We start from the raw sequence: 15,090 nt of genomic DNA, 5'->3' as shown, positions 1-15,090 counted from the left end.
TAACGACAAGGCATAGAAACTCACACACAACCTAGAAATGAAGCATTTGTACATCTATACATCTATTTATTAACAGCATGTGTAGTTTTTTCAACCATCACCTCAAAAGGTCTGATTGAGGAATTCATATATGGTAAAGATCATGGCGGAAGAGGGAGCACTCCTGGCGATGGTAACACCCATACCTGCATAAAGGCCTGCGAATCCTCTACTCCTATAAATATCCATTCCAGTCTGGAAGAAGCGTTTCTTGGCGGCACCATTAGCGCCACTCGTACTTCCGAGTTCGTCCGAAGTTTGCAGCGCGGACTTGACGCTATCAGCAGGGAAGCAGATGACATTGTAAGAGACACCAGCGACAGCGCCTGCGACGATGAGCTGCCAAGTTTTAAGCTGAGATTTATCGGTAGGGTTTGAGGTATTCTTAAGGAATGCCCGACTTAGGCATTCGTAAGCACCGAACCAGGCGACACTGCCACCAGCCTCTCTAATGAAGGTGCCTGTCTGGCCCAACCAGAGGCCTTTAACGCCGCGTGTGCGGAGTGTGTCGAGGAACATACCTACCGCGCCCGGGGCTTTCGTGACGGGTGGATGAGGGGATTGTGCAGAGGCCATGTGCGAGAGCATTTGCACTTGCATTCTGCACTTGATGAATTCGATCGGGGTGAGGACGAAGGAGGTGACGCCACCAGCTATACCACCCGCCACACCGAGGTGGGTGAGAGTAAGAGAGGAGTCGCGGGGGATAGCGGAGAAGGAGCGGATGAAATCCTGTGCCTGGTTGTAGACGACGAAGAGAGTGGCATTCTCAACCATACTGCCAATAACGGGCATAGAGAGACCGCGATAGAGACCAAGAAAACCTTCGCCTGCTAGAGTCTGCTTGAAGCAGTCGACAGGACCGAGGAACCGTGCAGGCCTGTCGAGTGGCTGCGATTGGAGGCGTACTTTGATGAGATCGAAAGGGTGCTCGAAAACCTTGGCGATCATCCCCGCGGAACTGCCAAACGCAACATCCCTCACTGCGCTTGCACTCTCTCCATCCGAATGCATCAATTATCTCTTGGTTGTTTACGGTCAAGGGGGATGAAAAGATATTTTAATATTTTCACCAATTTCAATAGTACACGCAGCTATACGTCTTCTTCCGGCGTGTGGGGGCGAACGAGCAGCGAGATATACCTTCGATGTCCGTGTACCTGTTTCATCAGCCACAACACGCTCACTCCCACCAGGCACGGTGATTGACGAGCGGGGTCAATCGCGACTCAGTGGTAAATTCCGCAAGAGTGATTTGTGCATGCGCCATTCACTCAACCCGCGAGACCTCCGCAAGGTGGATTCACGCATACCCAACATCGTACCCACCATCCTCGCCCGGCGGGAGGCTACACTGATCAACATCCTCCACGTGCGCGCACTCGTCAAGCGCGACACAGTTCTCCTGTTCGAGCCTCACAACGCACTCGACACGCGCCAGCAGTCAGTCTTCCTCTATAATCTGGAGCACTCCCTCAAAGACACTCACTCACACCTTCCGTACGAATTTCGCGCTATCGAGGCTATCTTGCAGAGCGTTATCGCTGCTCTCGGCCACGAGACTGATGTACTCGCAAGGCAGATCTCTGACCTCCTTCTCGACCTCGAGGACGACATTGAGAGGGAGAAGCTCAAGAATTTGCTTCATTACGCCAGGAAGCTGTCTACTCTGCGCAACCGCGCTACTCTCACCCACGAGGCTATCGAGGAGGTACTGAAGAATGATGAAGACTTGTCCCTGATGTATCTCTCCGATAGGGAGAAAGATGAGCAAAATGGGAAATATGATAAACAGCAGCACGGAGACCACGACGAGCTCGAATTGCTGTTGGAATCCGCCTCTAAACAGATAGAAGAGATAGTCACCTCAGCCGATGCACTCGACGCTAACGTCAGCTCAACGCAGGAGATAGTAGAACTCATTCTCGACAGCAATCGAAATAATCTACTCGCCTTGGATCTTAAAGTAAGCATTGCTACACTAGGTATAGGCGCAGGCACGCTCTTTGCTGGGCTGTTTGGAATGAATCTTCAATCACATCTCGAAGAAAACCCTTATGCTTTCTTCGGCGTATCTCTCACTACTGCTATCCTTTCATCTGCAGTGACGTACGCATGTCTCAGACGACTGGCCAGGATCAGACGCATCAAACTCGGGATGAATGCAGAGAGTAACAAGTACATGAAGAAGCATATTGATTTGGGTGCCGGTGGCTTGTGGCATCGTTTGTATACCCACGGATGGCCAATAATGCGGTAGCGTGATTATTTAGTGCCTAGTCTTTTTATTCATCGTGATTGTGCTTATATCTATGTTCATTTTCATGCTCATTCTCCTGCTCATTCTCCTGCTCATTCTCCTTCTCACTTTGATACTCCCGTGGCGGCCTGCTCCACCTCATGTGGTCATACACAAAGGACCATTTCTGGGTGAGGAGGCTGTGCATACGCGTTCTACACTCTCTGTCCACTGTACACCCCTGAATGCCCTCCAGACTAAGAGAGATCCGAGCGCATTCGTGCGTCTCGTTTGTCTCCCCATCCAGCACACTCTCCCGAGTGAGTGTCACACCAGGTGCAATAGTGTTGTCTTTGCTGCTTGAGTTGGAGTTGAGGAGGGAGTGTTCGTCGAGATACCACTGTGTGCCGTGTTCATCCGTGAGCGCGAGAGGGGGTAGTATATTTGAGCCGTATGAAGCGTTCAAACTAGCGCTAGCATCCTCAATTTCATTTCCATTTCCATTTTCACCCAGACTTTCACCCATACTCACCCCCTCAATCCACCGCCTCAGCTCCACATCCAGGCCGAGGAGAGACGACTCACTGCGCGTGTACCTGCTCACGCGCGCATCGGTGGGCAACCCAGGCAGGACGAGGCCTTCAATACTTACGGCCGAGATGCTCTGGTGTAGTGAAGGTTGACCATCTGACGCTGTGCTGAGGAGAGTGGTGAATTGCCGCTGTGTCCCTTCCCGTGTGCCCTCACCGCCTGCCGTATACGTCAGCCTCAATTGCGGCGAATAGTCTGCTCCTTTCAGCGGAATCTTTAGCGAGGCCGGGTTGACCGATGGCACGAAGCGTGGCGTGGGCAGAGACGTCACATCCACATCAGCTTTGGCGGTGTAGTCGGATGTGTCGTGTTGGTCGAGGTATAAGTAGTGGCCGAGTCTGAGAATTTTGTTAGTGTCTCGTTATATACCACTCAAATAACCCACGACGCACTCTATTTCTACCCTCACCTCCTTATTCGCATTTTCCTCATTCACCAGCGCGGAATCAGAATCAGAATTAAAATGTCTGAGTGTCTCACATCCATTAAAGAGGTCATCAGGAGTGAGAATGTTGAGATCGTGTTGCATGTGCGACATCGAGTTATCACTGCCATCCAACTGCAGGCCCAGCTGATACGCCATCCCGACCAAGTCCCAAGGTCTTTCATCGCGCAATTCGAACGGGAGGAGGGTGAGCGAGCGGTGAGCGTTGAGTGCAAGAGCTGGCAGAAGTGTTTTAACGACCTCGCACCCCCTCCTGTCCCTTCTCAGGTGTGAGTTGAGGAGACGCGTTGCGAGAGTGAGATTACGTTGATGGTGAGCGTACATGACGACCGTATCGCTCCCCAGGCTAGCTGGATCGAGGTAAGTGTGAGTGATGCGCGATATGCCCAATAGTGCACTCTTCGAAAGTCTCTTCACGGCATCCGGCACGTGCACGCTGGCTGATTGGGTATTGTGTACGAATCTGTCGAGAAACTCAGTTGCTCGACCAACACCCTCGTTCGAGCCTACGATGGACAGCGCCAGCTTGGGTACGCGTACCACCCCCACGCGTACATTGAAGGGCGACGAAATGAGACGGTGCTGCTGCTGCCCGTCCTGACCAAGGAGAAGAAAGAGGGCATGGCTGGGCAGCGCGATAGTGTGTTTGGCCTCTGAACGGCGCAATGTCTCCTGTTGACTGACTTTGGTGAGGTGCTGCTGCGAATACACTCCCCATCTACTCAATAATCTATCAACTAGCCCACGCTTATTGAGATTGCTCCCTGGCTGCATCTCAAGCTCCTTTATCAAGTGACGTAATTGAGATTTAGTAAATGCATTATCTAGCCGCTTGTGGACGGTGTCGTAGAGAATTATCTTGTCTTGCAGCTGCGTCGGCAGTTGGCGCGGGCGCAGTGACTCTAAATCTTGGATGGAGGGGTTTGTGTGAGTGGGTGATTTACTCAAAATCCCTTCGATGCTTTCCAGGGTCGATTGCGTGTGCCGGGCTAGTGATGGTCGCATTGGAGTTGAATTTGAAGCTAAAAACGCAGGAATTAATTGGATTTAAAATATTTAAATATAAACAATCCCTAATAAACCTTCACCATCCAAATGCAACTCCCTTTCTCAAATTTAAAATTAACATTTTTGATTACCCGATTCGATCCGATTGATCTTTATCTTGAGTTATCAGATCATTTTTGATAGCAGCTGCCATGTCGACGATAAAGGCAGCACCGCAGAAAGAAATAACAGGTAGGTGTTGTATGTGCTGTATGATAGCCTTTTTACAATAGAAACAGGCAAAATCTACGTACAGCCTACGAAAAACTGGGAAATACCAGCGAGACCAAAGCCAGGAAGGAAGCCAATTGAGGCTGATCCTGTAAATGTGAGTGGCTATTTTCAGTCCAAGCAACATCTTTAATACTCCCAGCGCAAATCACAAAACAGAGTCGCACAGCGTGCTTTCCGTGAGAGAAAACAGGAGTATGTACAGGAACTCGAGCAGCGTCTGCAGGAATTTGAGAGTAATTCTATACAGCGCCATATCGCATTACAGCAGGTTTCACAGAAGTTGAAGCAAGAAAATGATACACTCAAAGAGGAGAATGTTCATCTGAAAAGGCGGCTGGAAATGGGCACACAGACACGCAGAGCAATGAAGCGTAAATTCAGCACAACAGCTGCAGATACAGCATATGCAGCAAACACCCACGCTCAACAAACCAAGCACACAACCCCCCCACCACCACCTATTAAACTGCACGTCGACGACGATCTCGATAAGTTTTTCAGCTGCGGCTTTTGTTCTGAAGAGACGCCGTGTGTTTGTCGGCAGATATCCGAGGCAGCTACAGACAAGGCAGACAATGCAGCAGTAGAAACCACAGAAACTATCACGCCACCCACAAAAATCCTCGACAATCCACCCTCCATCGCACCCGCTCAGCCCCTCCGCAAGAAACGCACGCAGTCTAAGAAACTTTTCACCGTACAGACAGAATGCAGTGGCGACCCAGACAACTGCATGGCGTGCCAAGTAGATGACTCACTCGCCTGCCGCGACGACAAACCCGGTCGTGCCTTCTTTGAAGCGCTGCAGGGGAGCGTCTGTCAGGATGGCGGTGGCGCGAGGTGCGAAGGCTGTCCGGGACATAATAAGGAGTATTCGCAAGGAGAAGGAAAGAAGAAAAAGGACCTTCACGAAGAAGCTGAAGAAAGCACTCCTGAAGAAAGAGCCCAAGAACGGGTTAACAACACCCACACCCCCTCCATTCCCGCTTCGGATGCTTGGAGACGTCTCAAATCACATCCTAACATCGGCCTAGCAGATCTAGCACTACTCGCCGATCTCGTTGGCAGCAGAACGAGATGTACCGGCGCAGAATTGCATCAACAGGTTGAGAAGGTGCTCGAGAATGTCCACCGCGATGCTGAAGTGAGGGTGGATATGGGTAGCAGTAACAATGAACTTGACACTTCTAACCATGCTAGCGCACGTCGCAACAGCACCTCACTGCAACTCCCACAACTCGTCCCCCACGACCAACTCATATCAAATAGTAAGAGAAGGAAACTGCTCGTCGAGATGGGCGCTGTACGCGATGCACTCGATGTGCTCGACAGGTTTAGTGCCCCGCCAGCACCTCAGCTGGGTTAGCTGAATAATTTCAAGTCCATTATTTGTATTCCAATGTCAGATATATTTAGTGTATAATTAGTGCGGCGTCTGCCTCCGTGTCAATTACAACCCCAAATAACCATACACTGCTTCGTAGCGAGGCTCTAAGTAAGACACACTGGAGTACGCTCTGCCCATATTAACCAATGCAGCTAATACGCTGACGCCGTTGACGACTGAGCACCTCAGCGCTGTCCTTGCGTTCTTTTTCCCGCGCCATAGCCCCGCCAAGCTGTGATAAACGGTGAGGGTTGAGAGGGCGGTGAGGGCAGTAGCGGATATGACAGCGCGTGGTGTGAGTGCTTGTACTGCATAGCCCACGAAATGCGGGTAAGAGAGTTCGGACGGTGAAAGTGAGCGTATAGGCGGTGTATCCAAACTGGGTATTGAGCGGTGGATGAGGTAATGCGTTGTGAGGAGTGGCGTCAGCATCCAGCCTGCTTTCTGCTGTGTGGTGAGTGTGTGTTGCGTATTATTCTCTTTCGCTGTCTTCTTCAACACTACACGCCGCAAGATACCGGCGATCACGTGCACAGATATTGATCCAATAACCCACACCACTTCCACATACGGCGAGTGGTACACTGCCCGCTCTATCATCACCACTTGCTCACTCAGCTCCAGCTGTCCTACACTCGCTAGCAGCGCTGGGAGCGTGTGCTGCAATGCGAACCCACCAAAAGCAACCCCTGAATACGTCTGTACCCGCTGCAGCCTACGGCTCCATTTGCTCATTCTTTCGATATTCCTCGATGATGACATGCCGATGTCAAGGTGTTTGTTGATATTCCTGGAATTGGGATGTCTTACGCCACTTTAGACGTGTCCTTATTCACAACGCACACCACACGCCGCACAAACCACATGAAATATTCCAATTTATCGCGACTTTTATCCTTGTCAAAAACTTCACCCCGCCCACCCGACTGTCCGCCCCAAACGTATTGCGAGTCCTTCCCATGTAGCTTACTTTCGCTTTCTGTCCTTCCAACATCAGTTCACCCTCTTTGGCAGCATCTTTAGCTGAGTCTGGACAATCGAAACAAAACACACCAAATCCCTTTGACGCTCTGCCTATATTGCTGTTGTGCTTGATGCTAGCGTGGATAACTCTTCCGAAACATTTTAACGCCTCTGCCACCCCCTCAGCTGGGATGGATGGGGGTATTCCGTCGATATTGACAGTGAGACATCCACCGCTGGCCAGTGCAAGTATATACAGTCTAGCATTTACTCGCTTGTTGTCTATCCAGTGATCTCTGATACTAATTTGTCGCGCATGCTCGGCATCTGTTAATGTGAGCAATGCCGTTTGACTGCGTTTGGAGGAATATATCGATAGAGTGTCCACTGCTCCAAATTGACTCATGTACCTCAGTACACTCTCTTCTTTAGTTCTCATACTCATTCCTTCCACCAGGATCTCTCTGTCGAAATGCTTGTGTTTGTGGTGAAATGGTTTGTACGATTGAGAGATCGCTTCCCGCTTTATGTTTATGTCTGACATATGGAAGTCTTCTCGTAAGGCTTATTCTGTCAACGTTACTTTCTTCTTATAAAATTATTATTGCCGATGAACATGCTCCTTTTTTGAACCAGACATAACTACGCCGAAACATTCCAAGAAACATTCCTCGATATATTCTGACTCAGCTGTATTAGGTGTGCTTCGGTGCTTTTGACTTCTGACTTTTGTCGTCAGTTACTTCTCGTTCGTTCGTTCTCCAGGAACGTTCGATCGGCATCACCCACTTTGTTGTACGCTTCCTTCGAGCACGCGCAAGGATCATGACCGCATAAATCTCAGCTAGTTCTACCTGCTGAACCTGACAGCTGCTGTCAGCTGATAGAATCACCGCTTAAAGATCATGTGGGTGGAGGTGGAGGTTCGCGGTGATGCAAGAATGATCAAGACTATTGAGAATTATCGTGCAGTTCTCTCCTCCTACGCACTGTAACCCACTCAAGCAGCTTCCTCACTTGGTCCTGGTTATTGCGAAATACCGCCTGATAATTGTCTAAAAGTATTTTTGAGATTCACGCGGCTATTTTGCTTATTTTATTCTCACTCGCAGGTGTAGGGTAACCCATTATGATGATATTGTCAGATATGTACGATAGATCTAAATCTGTATCCGTTTCTGGATCTCGGAATCTTTGCTTTGGTCCGCTAGCGACGCGTTGAATATATTTCGTCATTTGTGCCATTTTTGCTCATCAACGTTCGTGTTACCAATGAGGTGAGTGATAGCACGAAATAATCAATATCTTTGTCCTGGATGAGTTGCAATATCTTCCATGTTTTTATGGATGCTTCTTCTTAAGCTTGTTCTTGAAGCAGGTTTACAGCGCACCCAAGTTCAGTACTCGCACTCAATCACAATGCTATGTGGCTGAGACATCTTCGAAACATAATTTGGCAGCGGATATAATCATCGCTGAATGAAGATAGCGTTAGCATGAATATAAACTGCTTTATTGATCCTCGCGCTTGTTCGTGCTCGTTGAGATTGCGCTCGCTGATGATTGTGGATTGTGTTTTTAGAAAGGCCAGCTCGACTTTGGTGATGCGATTATTTAAAGAAACAAATATATAAATACTAGATATTTACAGAGTGCCACCTTCTTTCATGAATCACAAGCTTGATAAACTTGAAAGAGAAACGTTGCTAGTAGCGTTGATTTCAAGGTGCAAAAGTGAGACTTTCTAGTAAGCATTATTGGAGCCTTAAAATAATGAAACACTTGAGCTTTGGAGTTGAAACCAAAACATTTGGGTGATGTATTGGATTAGCAGATACGCAGACCTCATTTCAGCACTAAACTTGAGCAGAGTCTTTCTCCCATGCGCCATCTGCGTTGATGTCGTTTATTGTGAGATGTATCTTTGTCAACTTGGGGTGTGACTGCTTATTAGCAAACCTTTTGCACAGGTCGAACACCTCAAATAGTTTCATGATTGAGCTGTATTGAAATGATAGTTAAGACGGAATGTCAGTGCCTTTGCATATTAAAATCTTCAGCTTTGGAAAGTCATACATGAGTGGGAGCCTCAACAAGGTGTTTTTAGATGGAAACCAGGGTCGACGCTTGAAAAGTGAAAAATCTCATTGATTAAGATTGAGAGCGTTTCTATTACTTTCGCTCCCACTCGCACTCGTTCAAAAGATTATCATCCAATCTGGTATGGTGATTGTTGGACGAGATCATTATAGATAAAATTTAAGATGTATATGATGTGTATAATGTTTTAAATGATATAAATAAAACACAAAGCTCACTCACTCACTCTTTTTACCCTTAATCTTATCATCCCAACTGAGCCAAAGGGCGGCAAAAGCGACAAAAGAGACGAGAGTAAAGAGGGTGCCTGAATAGAAAGGCCAAGCGTGATTAAGGAAGCGTGGATGTTCGTCGTGTCTAATAGGTGCGACAGTAGTGCGCATCTGCTCGTCTATGAATGAGTAACCCTGTCTCTTCCAATCGACAACGAATTTGAAAATACCATGACGGTCCGGAACTCTAAAAGTGAGCTTGTAAACCATAGATGTACCATCTTCGGAGATGTGCGATGGGGGGACGTGGGCGCGGATGTGTGGATCGAGCATAGTGAAATCGAGTTGGAGCGAGTGCGTAGTGAATGGCTGATTGTTCTCATCTGAAAGGTGGAGCTCAAAGTTCGATTCATCATTGTAGACATATTCGGGTGTCTCTGATTCACCCGTTTTGTAGTGTTTCATTTGAGTGACCTTGACAACTCCCTTTTGTTGGAATGTCCAGAGAAGTACGTCGAGTGCAGATTGTTTGTTACATTCGTTTGAAAGCGACGTGTCATTAAGGAAGGATTTACTGGAAATCCAAGACATTCTGGTGTTTTTGGTGGATTGGAGGGATGAAATGAGGTGAGACTTTGAGTGAGAGGTTGCGGGTGGCGATGATAGACTTGGATGGATAAGTTGTGAGTTGGATATGTATGAGTGTGAGTGGCCATTGTAAGATAGCGTGCAGGAGTGTGGGTTTGAATGGATTTCCAGCTCATTAGCTCCATCGAAGGCGGTAATTGGTTTGTTCGATAGCTGTAAATTGAATTGTCTAGCTAGATTTGATAGATTGTTGGATTCTGAAGTGATGACGATGTTGTTGTGTTGTAAATTATCTAAGATTGGGTAGTGGAGGTTGGTTGGGAGTGTATCTGAGAGTAGCAGCAGATTGTTGTAATCTAAGTCATATTGACTGATTCTCTGTATATCCTTATACGCCGTATCAAAGGAATTTTCCAGCTCATCAGATAGCTGAGTGTAAGAATCTAAATCACTGCCATGTAAAACGAGAAGAGATGGTTTTGAATATACTAGACTTATAAGCAGCAGTATTAGAAGGAGTGCGTGCATTTGAGTATACTAAGTTAGACGATGGTGGTTACAACAGATCCAAGTGGTTGGCGGTATAGATTGATTTAATATCTTGATTGGGCATGTCATCGAGCCTGTCATTGATTTCTTCAAAGGTATCTTGTTCCATTACATCGCAATTCAGCTCGATGGATTCATCTGATAATTTGGATAACATCTCATAGAGACGTTTATACTCTGCGATCTTATTCTTCTGGTCATTGATAAGCTTAAGGTTACTCTTGTAAACTGACATCTTCTGATCATATCTTTTTACTTGTGAATCTCTGTGATGCTCATCGCCAGGCCACCGCTGCGGGAACTCAGCCAACAGGCTACTCTTTCCCTTATCGATGAAGATGACGTTGTCTTCCTCCTCGCGTCTCTCCTTCTCATCAATCTCTTTAACACGCTGTATTTCTGTCAATTGCTCAACGACAGACATTTTAGCAATCTGATTGAAATGAGTGGAAATAACGACGTCTCTTTCTAAATTCACGTGTTCATAAATCGCTTTTACTGTCTCCTTGCTCATCGTGCTACCTGCGAGAATCTTGCCATTCCAGTCCACCGGTTTTGTAAGTACCGCAATCTGATCATCGATAAATTCTTTAACTTTATCGCCAAATGGAAGCTGATTTGACGCGTACGAACGTGTATCTTGGCTCATTTTGCTAAATTTCGCTGCTTATCGAAGACTTAGTGGGTCAGCCGCTTTTAGACTCAAACGACGACAATCAAAATTATTAAAATTATGCCAAAAAGATCTCCACAATCTCCTCATAACATACACGTACAAAAGAAGTATAAATATCAACATCCCCGCCACTCACTCCACGACGAGCTGCTCAACGACACGCGTTCGAGCGATGACGAACGCTCTGACGACAACTTACCGCCATCCGCGTACTTGCACAAAGGAAAGGATCCTAAAAGACGCGTCGTTTATGGTCTTTTAGATGATGATGATGAGGAGGAGGATGGTTTCCAAGAACATGCCAGCAAATCTCCGCGTAAATTGAACTTTAGTGATTTTGATGATAGCTTGGATGACTTGAACACCTCGCCGCAACCAAGTACCTCGAAATCAGTCTACGCAAACGCTATACCAACCCAGGACCCAGACGATGACATATTCTCTGGTACAACAAACAAAAGACCAGTTAAAGGGAAGAGTAAGAGGACTTCTTCTCCTGAACCTGATTTTATGATGTATTCATTGTGGGTTGACTGATTTCACTCTCGCTAGGCTGAACTCACACCAATTACAGCCGTGGGGCTAAATGCGCATTCACAAACCCATTCAAAAATCTCCCAAGTGCTGTTAAACAGCGTGCACACCTCCCTGAATCTCATATCGACTTTTCACCTTTACCCAACCCTAAGCCACGTCTTCTATTCGCAGATGCCCACCACGCATCTCAACTAGAGGCGCTTCAGAGGGAGGAAGAGGAGAGTGCGAAAGTGAGTATGCACGCGAAGGATGAATTGGAGGATTATCAGTTGGATAGCGTTGATTGTGTCGATACTGGCAGTTTAAGTGGTTGTAGTTCAAGTGGTGTTGAAGAATCGAAGAAGAGAAGCGCATGCTCACAACAACCACCAGTCACACCACGTCCAAACAAGCTGATGCACCCATCGCATACAGATCTCCTTGCTAGTGCCAAGAAAAGTAATAATAGGGTGAGTAATGCAAGTGCAAGGGCTTTGTTCAGATAATTGTGGTAATGACTACTTGAATATGTAAAATTATTGTTATACATTATGTTTCATGATACAATTTATACAAGAAGATCCGATTTCAAACGTCATAAAGGTATTCAAGTCAAGTATATCATCTGCCATTCGGTTGGAGTCCAGGTCCACTGCGAAGTGTATCCCAAAAAGCGCCTACGCCATCAACGAGCAAATCGACAGAATGTTGCAAGTAAGCGTTTGGTTGTGGGGTTTGAGTGGTCGGAGTTGGTTCCTCTGAGTGATCTGTGTAAACAGGGTGCCCCAATTCATCCAAATTATCTCGCTTTTGATTTCTAACAACTCTACGCCAATCTTTACGCAATCTTTTAAGTTCAACTGTGTGCATATCGAGCTCATCTTGTAAATCATTAATGATTGTCTCCTTATGCGCTATTCGAGATAAAAGTGGAGCGTGTTGATCGAATAGTGTCATTGGTTGAGTTATTGGTGCGTTACTGCTGTCGTTACTTGGACGTGATAAACTTATGAGTGATTCCGCATCTGTGCTTGTGCTTGTGCTTGTACTTGGTTTGTGTTTGGTGGTGCTGGCACTAGTACGAGCACTGGTACTCGCTATACCACTACTCCCACCACTACTCCCACCACTCAACAAGGAAAGCCTCTTCAATCTCCTCTTAGGCATCTGAATATTTTCATATTTATCTTTATCAATTGAAGTTGGGAGGAATTCTATTGGGTGATCTAATACTGACATTATCGATTGATGGTTCAACTCAAACACCGATGAGCTAATTGAGCTAATTTATTTTTTATTTTAATGAAACTTATATCTACAGCCACTGTCACTGCTATTCTCTCCACACTCGTCCAAGCTACCTTTTCAAATTCCTTGGTCGATCTCGGCAACTTGGGTGTCTCTCCCGGCAACTCCAGCGGTGGTAACCTGGAGCCTCCAGGAACCACACGAATATCCGCACTCGCTGATTTAAACGGTGATCAATTGTCTGTTCCTTGCTTCTCTCACTTGTCGCAGCTCACTCTATAACAGCATCGATCTAATCTCTATCGACAGCAGCAACAACTCCATTTCCACTTATATCTGGGATCATTCTGCCAAATCCTTCAAAATCTCTAGTACAGCCACTTCCCCTTTTCCCCTCGACTCGCTCATTCCAACCGACATTGACGGTGATGGGCTCATTGATCTCATCGCTGTCGGTAGTCCCGACGACAATCAAATTAAGATGTCCCTCTACCCTGGCCATGGCGATGGCTTTGATACCCACTCCCCACTTCCCAGTATTCGCTACACACAGCCCACTTTCCTCGACGCGTACGGCGACCTCTCTCCCGACTACATCGGTTACGCCTACGCAGATGACGCAAACACCGACACTGACACGCTCTCCCTCTTTCGCAACCACAATGGCTCTTTGTCTTCCTCTCCTCTCAATTTCGACGGCCAGCCTTGCAAACTTACGCAGAAACACTCTAACGCTTTCATAGACCTTGATGGCGATTGTCTGGCTGACGTTTTCTTGTTGTGCGATGAAAGTACTGATAAAGATAACAAAGACACAGCCTTCCAAATTTGGCGCAACAATCCATCTAACAACACTTTCACCCTACATTCACACACTCCACTACCACCTAACAGCGGTCTGGTAACATTCGCCGACTTTAACCGCGACGGGACACTCGACATGGTTTTCCCGAGCTGCGCCAGTGTGGATGGAAATGGTGTTGGGCGGGAGTGTCACATCAATGTGTGGTTCAATAAGCAGATGCCGCTATGTGTCGACAGCAGGAGTTTCGACGCTCTCTTGCACCCCTCCCTCTTCAGCAAAAACGGGGACCACACTCGCTGCCGCAATCCCTCCGATCTTTGTGTAGCAGATGAAAAGTTTGTGCTCGACAGCACCAATGCGCTGTCAGTCTCTGTTGATGAGCTCACCAAAGGTAATGCGACACTACGCATGGAGTGGCTCAGCGAGGCAAATGCCCACTCACAACCCCTGCTCCTACGCCTCGGCGACTACAATCTCGACAGTTTCCCCGATATACTCGCACTGCTGCACTACGACGACGGCAGCGACCGCGGGGCGATACTAGAGAATACAGCGGTCTCTGATGGCCAAGTGACAGAAGCGGGTGGGCGCACAATAGAGTTGCGCGACGGGTCCAAGTATGCAGCACTGCACAACATTACAGATGCACGCGTTGTCTCGTGGCTCGATATAGATGACGACGGCACACTTGACGTCATGGTACAGCGCCAGCACGGTCTCACTTTCATCCAGAACAACATGCCCAATGACGCCTTCTTCCTCAAGACACTCCTTCTCAATGGCGTATGTGACACGTATTGCCAGGACGTGAGGCTATATGACGACACACATGGGGGCGATGGCGAGGGTGAAGGTGACACTGCACTGTATAAACCTTTTAAACCATTCGGCGCTGCCCTCCTCGGAGGTAGTTACAAACTTACCATTCTGGATACGGCTGGCAGACGACATGCGGCGCAGTTCGCTCAGGTCCCCTCTACCGCGTCTGATGCTCTCTACACGCCTTACTCATTCACAGGCGTAGGCCGAACGAATAACTACATAGAAAATTTACACGTCGGGAGCACGTTCAAGGACACCTCCCAAACTCTGGACAACTCTCACAAGGTCAACTTTGAAGGTATCATACCTAATGCTCAAGTAGTCATCACTCCCAAGACAAATGAGCACTCTTGGCATATTGAGATGTATCTCAAAAAAAATAAGTGGGTCCCTTTCGTCGCTATCGTCGTTAGCACCCTATGTCTCATCCTCGGCGCTGTCGTCTTTGCGCTGCACGTGCACGAGAAGAAGGAGGACCAAGTGGAGCGTCGGAAGGAGAGCCACCACATAAATTTCCAAGCGTTGTAAGAAGAAGGATGTGAATAAATATGAAGCACATTATATCGTCGTGTGTATTGTGCGTGGAAATAAATACATCAACACAAGACAAAGAGACACGAGAGTATATA

At 47.4% G+C, this 15,090-nt stretch overlaps 11 protein-coding genes across 11 annotated transcripts; 4 read left to right on the top strand and 7 right to left on the bottom strand.

Moving 5' to 3' along the window:
- Positions 1-102: 102 nt before the first annotated feature.
- J056_003865 (Amino-acid transporter arg-13) lies at positions 103-1,053 on the bottom strand (the record flags this gene model as incomplete). Its single annotated transcript, XM_009269074.1, has 1 exon — positions 103-1,053. One exon carries the CDS (start codon positions 1,051-1,053, stop codon positions 103-105), a length of 951 nt encoding a protein of 316 aa, XP_009267349.1.
- Positions 1,054-1,086: 33 nt separating this feature from the next.
- Positions 1,087-2,299, top strand: J056_003864 (uncharacterized protein; the record flags this gene model as incomplete). Its single annotated transcript, XM_009269073.1, has 2 exons — positions 1,087-1,189; positions 1,236-2,299. 2 exons carry the CDS (start codon positions 1,087-1,089, stop codon positions 2,297-2,299), a joined length of 1,167 nt encoding a protein of 388 aa, XP_009267348.1.
- A 25-nt stretch (positions 2,300-2,324) lies between these two features.
- Positions 2,325-4,319, bottom strand: J056_003863 (uncharacterized protein; the record flags this gene model as incomplete). Its single annotated transcript, XM_009269072.1, has 2 exons — positions 2,325-3,207; positions 3,262-4,319. The coding sequence occupies 2 exons, from the start codon at positions 4,317-4,319 to the stop codon at positions 2,325-2,327; spliced, it is 1,941 nt and encodes a 646-aa protein (XP_009267347.1).
- A 194-nt stretch (positions 4,320-4,513) lies between these two features.
- On the top strand, positions 4,514-5,961 carry J056_003862 (AP-1-like transcription factor YAP5; the record flags this gene model as incomplete). The annotated part of the gene is made up of 3 exons (XM_009269071.1): positions 4,514-4,553; positions 4,601-4,689; positions 4,735-5,961. The coding sequence occupies 3 exons, from the start codon at positions 4,514-4,516 to the stop codon at positions 5,959-5,961; spliced, it is 1,356 nt and encodes a 451-aa protein (XP_009267346.1).
- Positions 5,962-6,045: 84 nt separating this feature from the next.
- Positions 6,046-7,489, bottom strand: J056_003861 (uncharacterized protein; the record flags this gene model as incomplete). Its single annotated transcript, XM_009269070.1, has 2 exons — positions 6,046-6,772; positions 6,828-7,489. The coding sequence occupies 2 exons, from the start codon at positions 7,487-7,489 to the stop codon at positions 6,046-6,048; spliced, it is 1,389 nt and encodes a 462-aa protein (XP_009267345.1).
- A 407-nt stretch (positions 7,490-7,896) lies between these two features.
- J056_003860 (Phosphatidylinositol 3,4,5-trisphosphate 3-phosphatase cnrN) lies at positions 7,897-8,190 on the bottom strand (the record flags this gene model as incomplete). The annotated part of the gene is made up of 2 exons (XM_009269069.1): positions 7,897-8,000; positions 8,052-8,190. The coding sequence occupies 2 exons, from the start codon at positions 8,188-8,190 to the stop codon at positions 7,897-7,899; spliced, it is 243 nt and encodes an 80-aa protein (XP_009267344.1).
- Positions 8,191-8,801: 611 nt separating this feature from the next.
- On the bottom strand, positions 8,802-10,373 carry J056_003859 (Dolichyl-diphosphooligosaccharide--protein glycosyltransferase 48 kDa subunit; the record flags this gene model as incomplete). Its single annotated transcript, XM_009269068.1, has 2 exons — positions 8,802-8,946; positions 9,268-10,373. The coding sequence occupies 2 exons, from the start codon at positions 10,371-10,373 to the stop codon at positions 8,802-8,804; spliced, it is 1,251 nt and encodes a 416-aa protein (XP_009267343.1).
- Positions 10,374-10,401: 28 nt separating this feature from the next.
- Positions 10,402-11,043, bottom strand: J056_003858 (uncharacterized protein; the record flags this gene model as incomplete). The annotated part of the gene is made up of 1 exon (XM_009269067.1): positions 10,402-11,043. One exon carries the CDS (start codon positions 11,041-11,043, stop codon positions 10,402-10,404), a length of 642 nt encoding a protein of 213 aa, XP_009267342.1.
- Positions 11,044-11,127: 84 nt separating this feature from the next.
- Positions 11,128-12,092, top strand: J056_003857 (uncharacterized protein; the record flags this gene model as incomplete). The annotated part of the gene is made up of 2 exons (XM_009269066.1): positions 11,128-11,594; positions 11,645-12,092. The coding sequence occupies 2 exons, from the start codon at positions 11,128-11,130 to the stop codon at positions 12,090-12,092; spliced, it is 915 nt and encodes a 304-aa protein (XP_009267341.1).
- Positions 12,093-12,207: 115 nt separating this feature from the next.
- Positions 12,208-12,825, bottom strand: J056_003856 (uncharacterized protein; the record flags this gene model as incomplete). The annotated part of the gene is made up of 1 exon (XM_009269065.1): positions 12,208-12,825. The coding sequence occupies one exon, from the start codon at positions 12,823-12,825 to the stop codon at positions 12,208-12,210; it is 618 nt and encodes a 205-aa protein (XP_009267340.1).
- Positions 12,826-12,888: 63 nt separating this feature from the next.
- On the top strand, positions 12,889-14,989 carry J056_003855 (T-cell immunomodulatory protein; the record flags this gene model as incomplete). The annotated part of the gene is made up of 2 exons (XM_009269064.1): positions 12,889-13,073; positions 13,120-14,989. The coding sequence occupies 2 exons, from the start codon at positions 12,889-12,891 to the stop codon at positions 14,987-14,989; spliced, it is 2,055 nt and encodes a 684-aa protein (XP_009267339.1).
- Positions 14,990-15,090: the final 101 nt, after the last annotated feature.

The sequence above is a fragment of the Wallemia ichthyophaga genome, assembly GCF_000400465.1.
Source record: "Wallemia ichthyophaga EXF-994 unplaced genomic scaffold scaffold6, whole genome shotgun sequence".
NCBI lineage: Eukaryota > Fungi > Basidiomycota > Wallemiomycetes > Wallemiales > Wallemiaceae > Wallemia > Wallemia ichthyophaga.
Note: the sequence above shows the minus strand (reverse complement) of the source record. Positions and strands in the feature narration are given on the sequence as shown.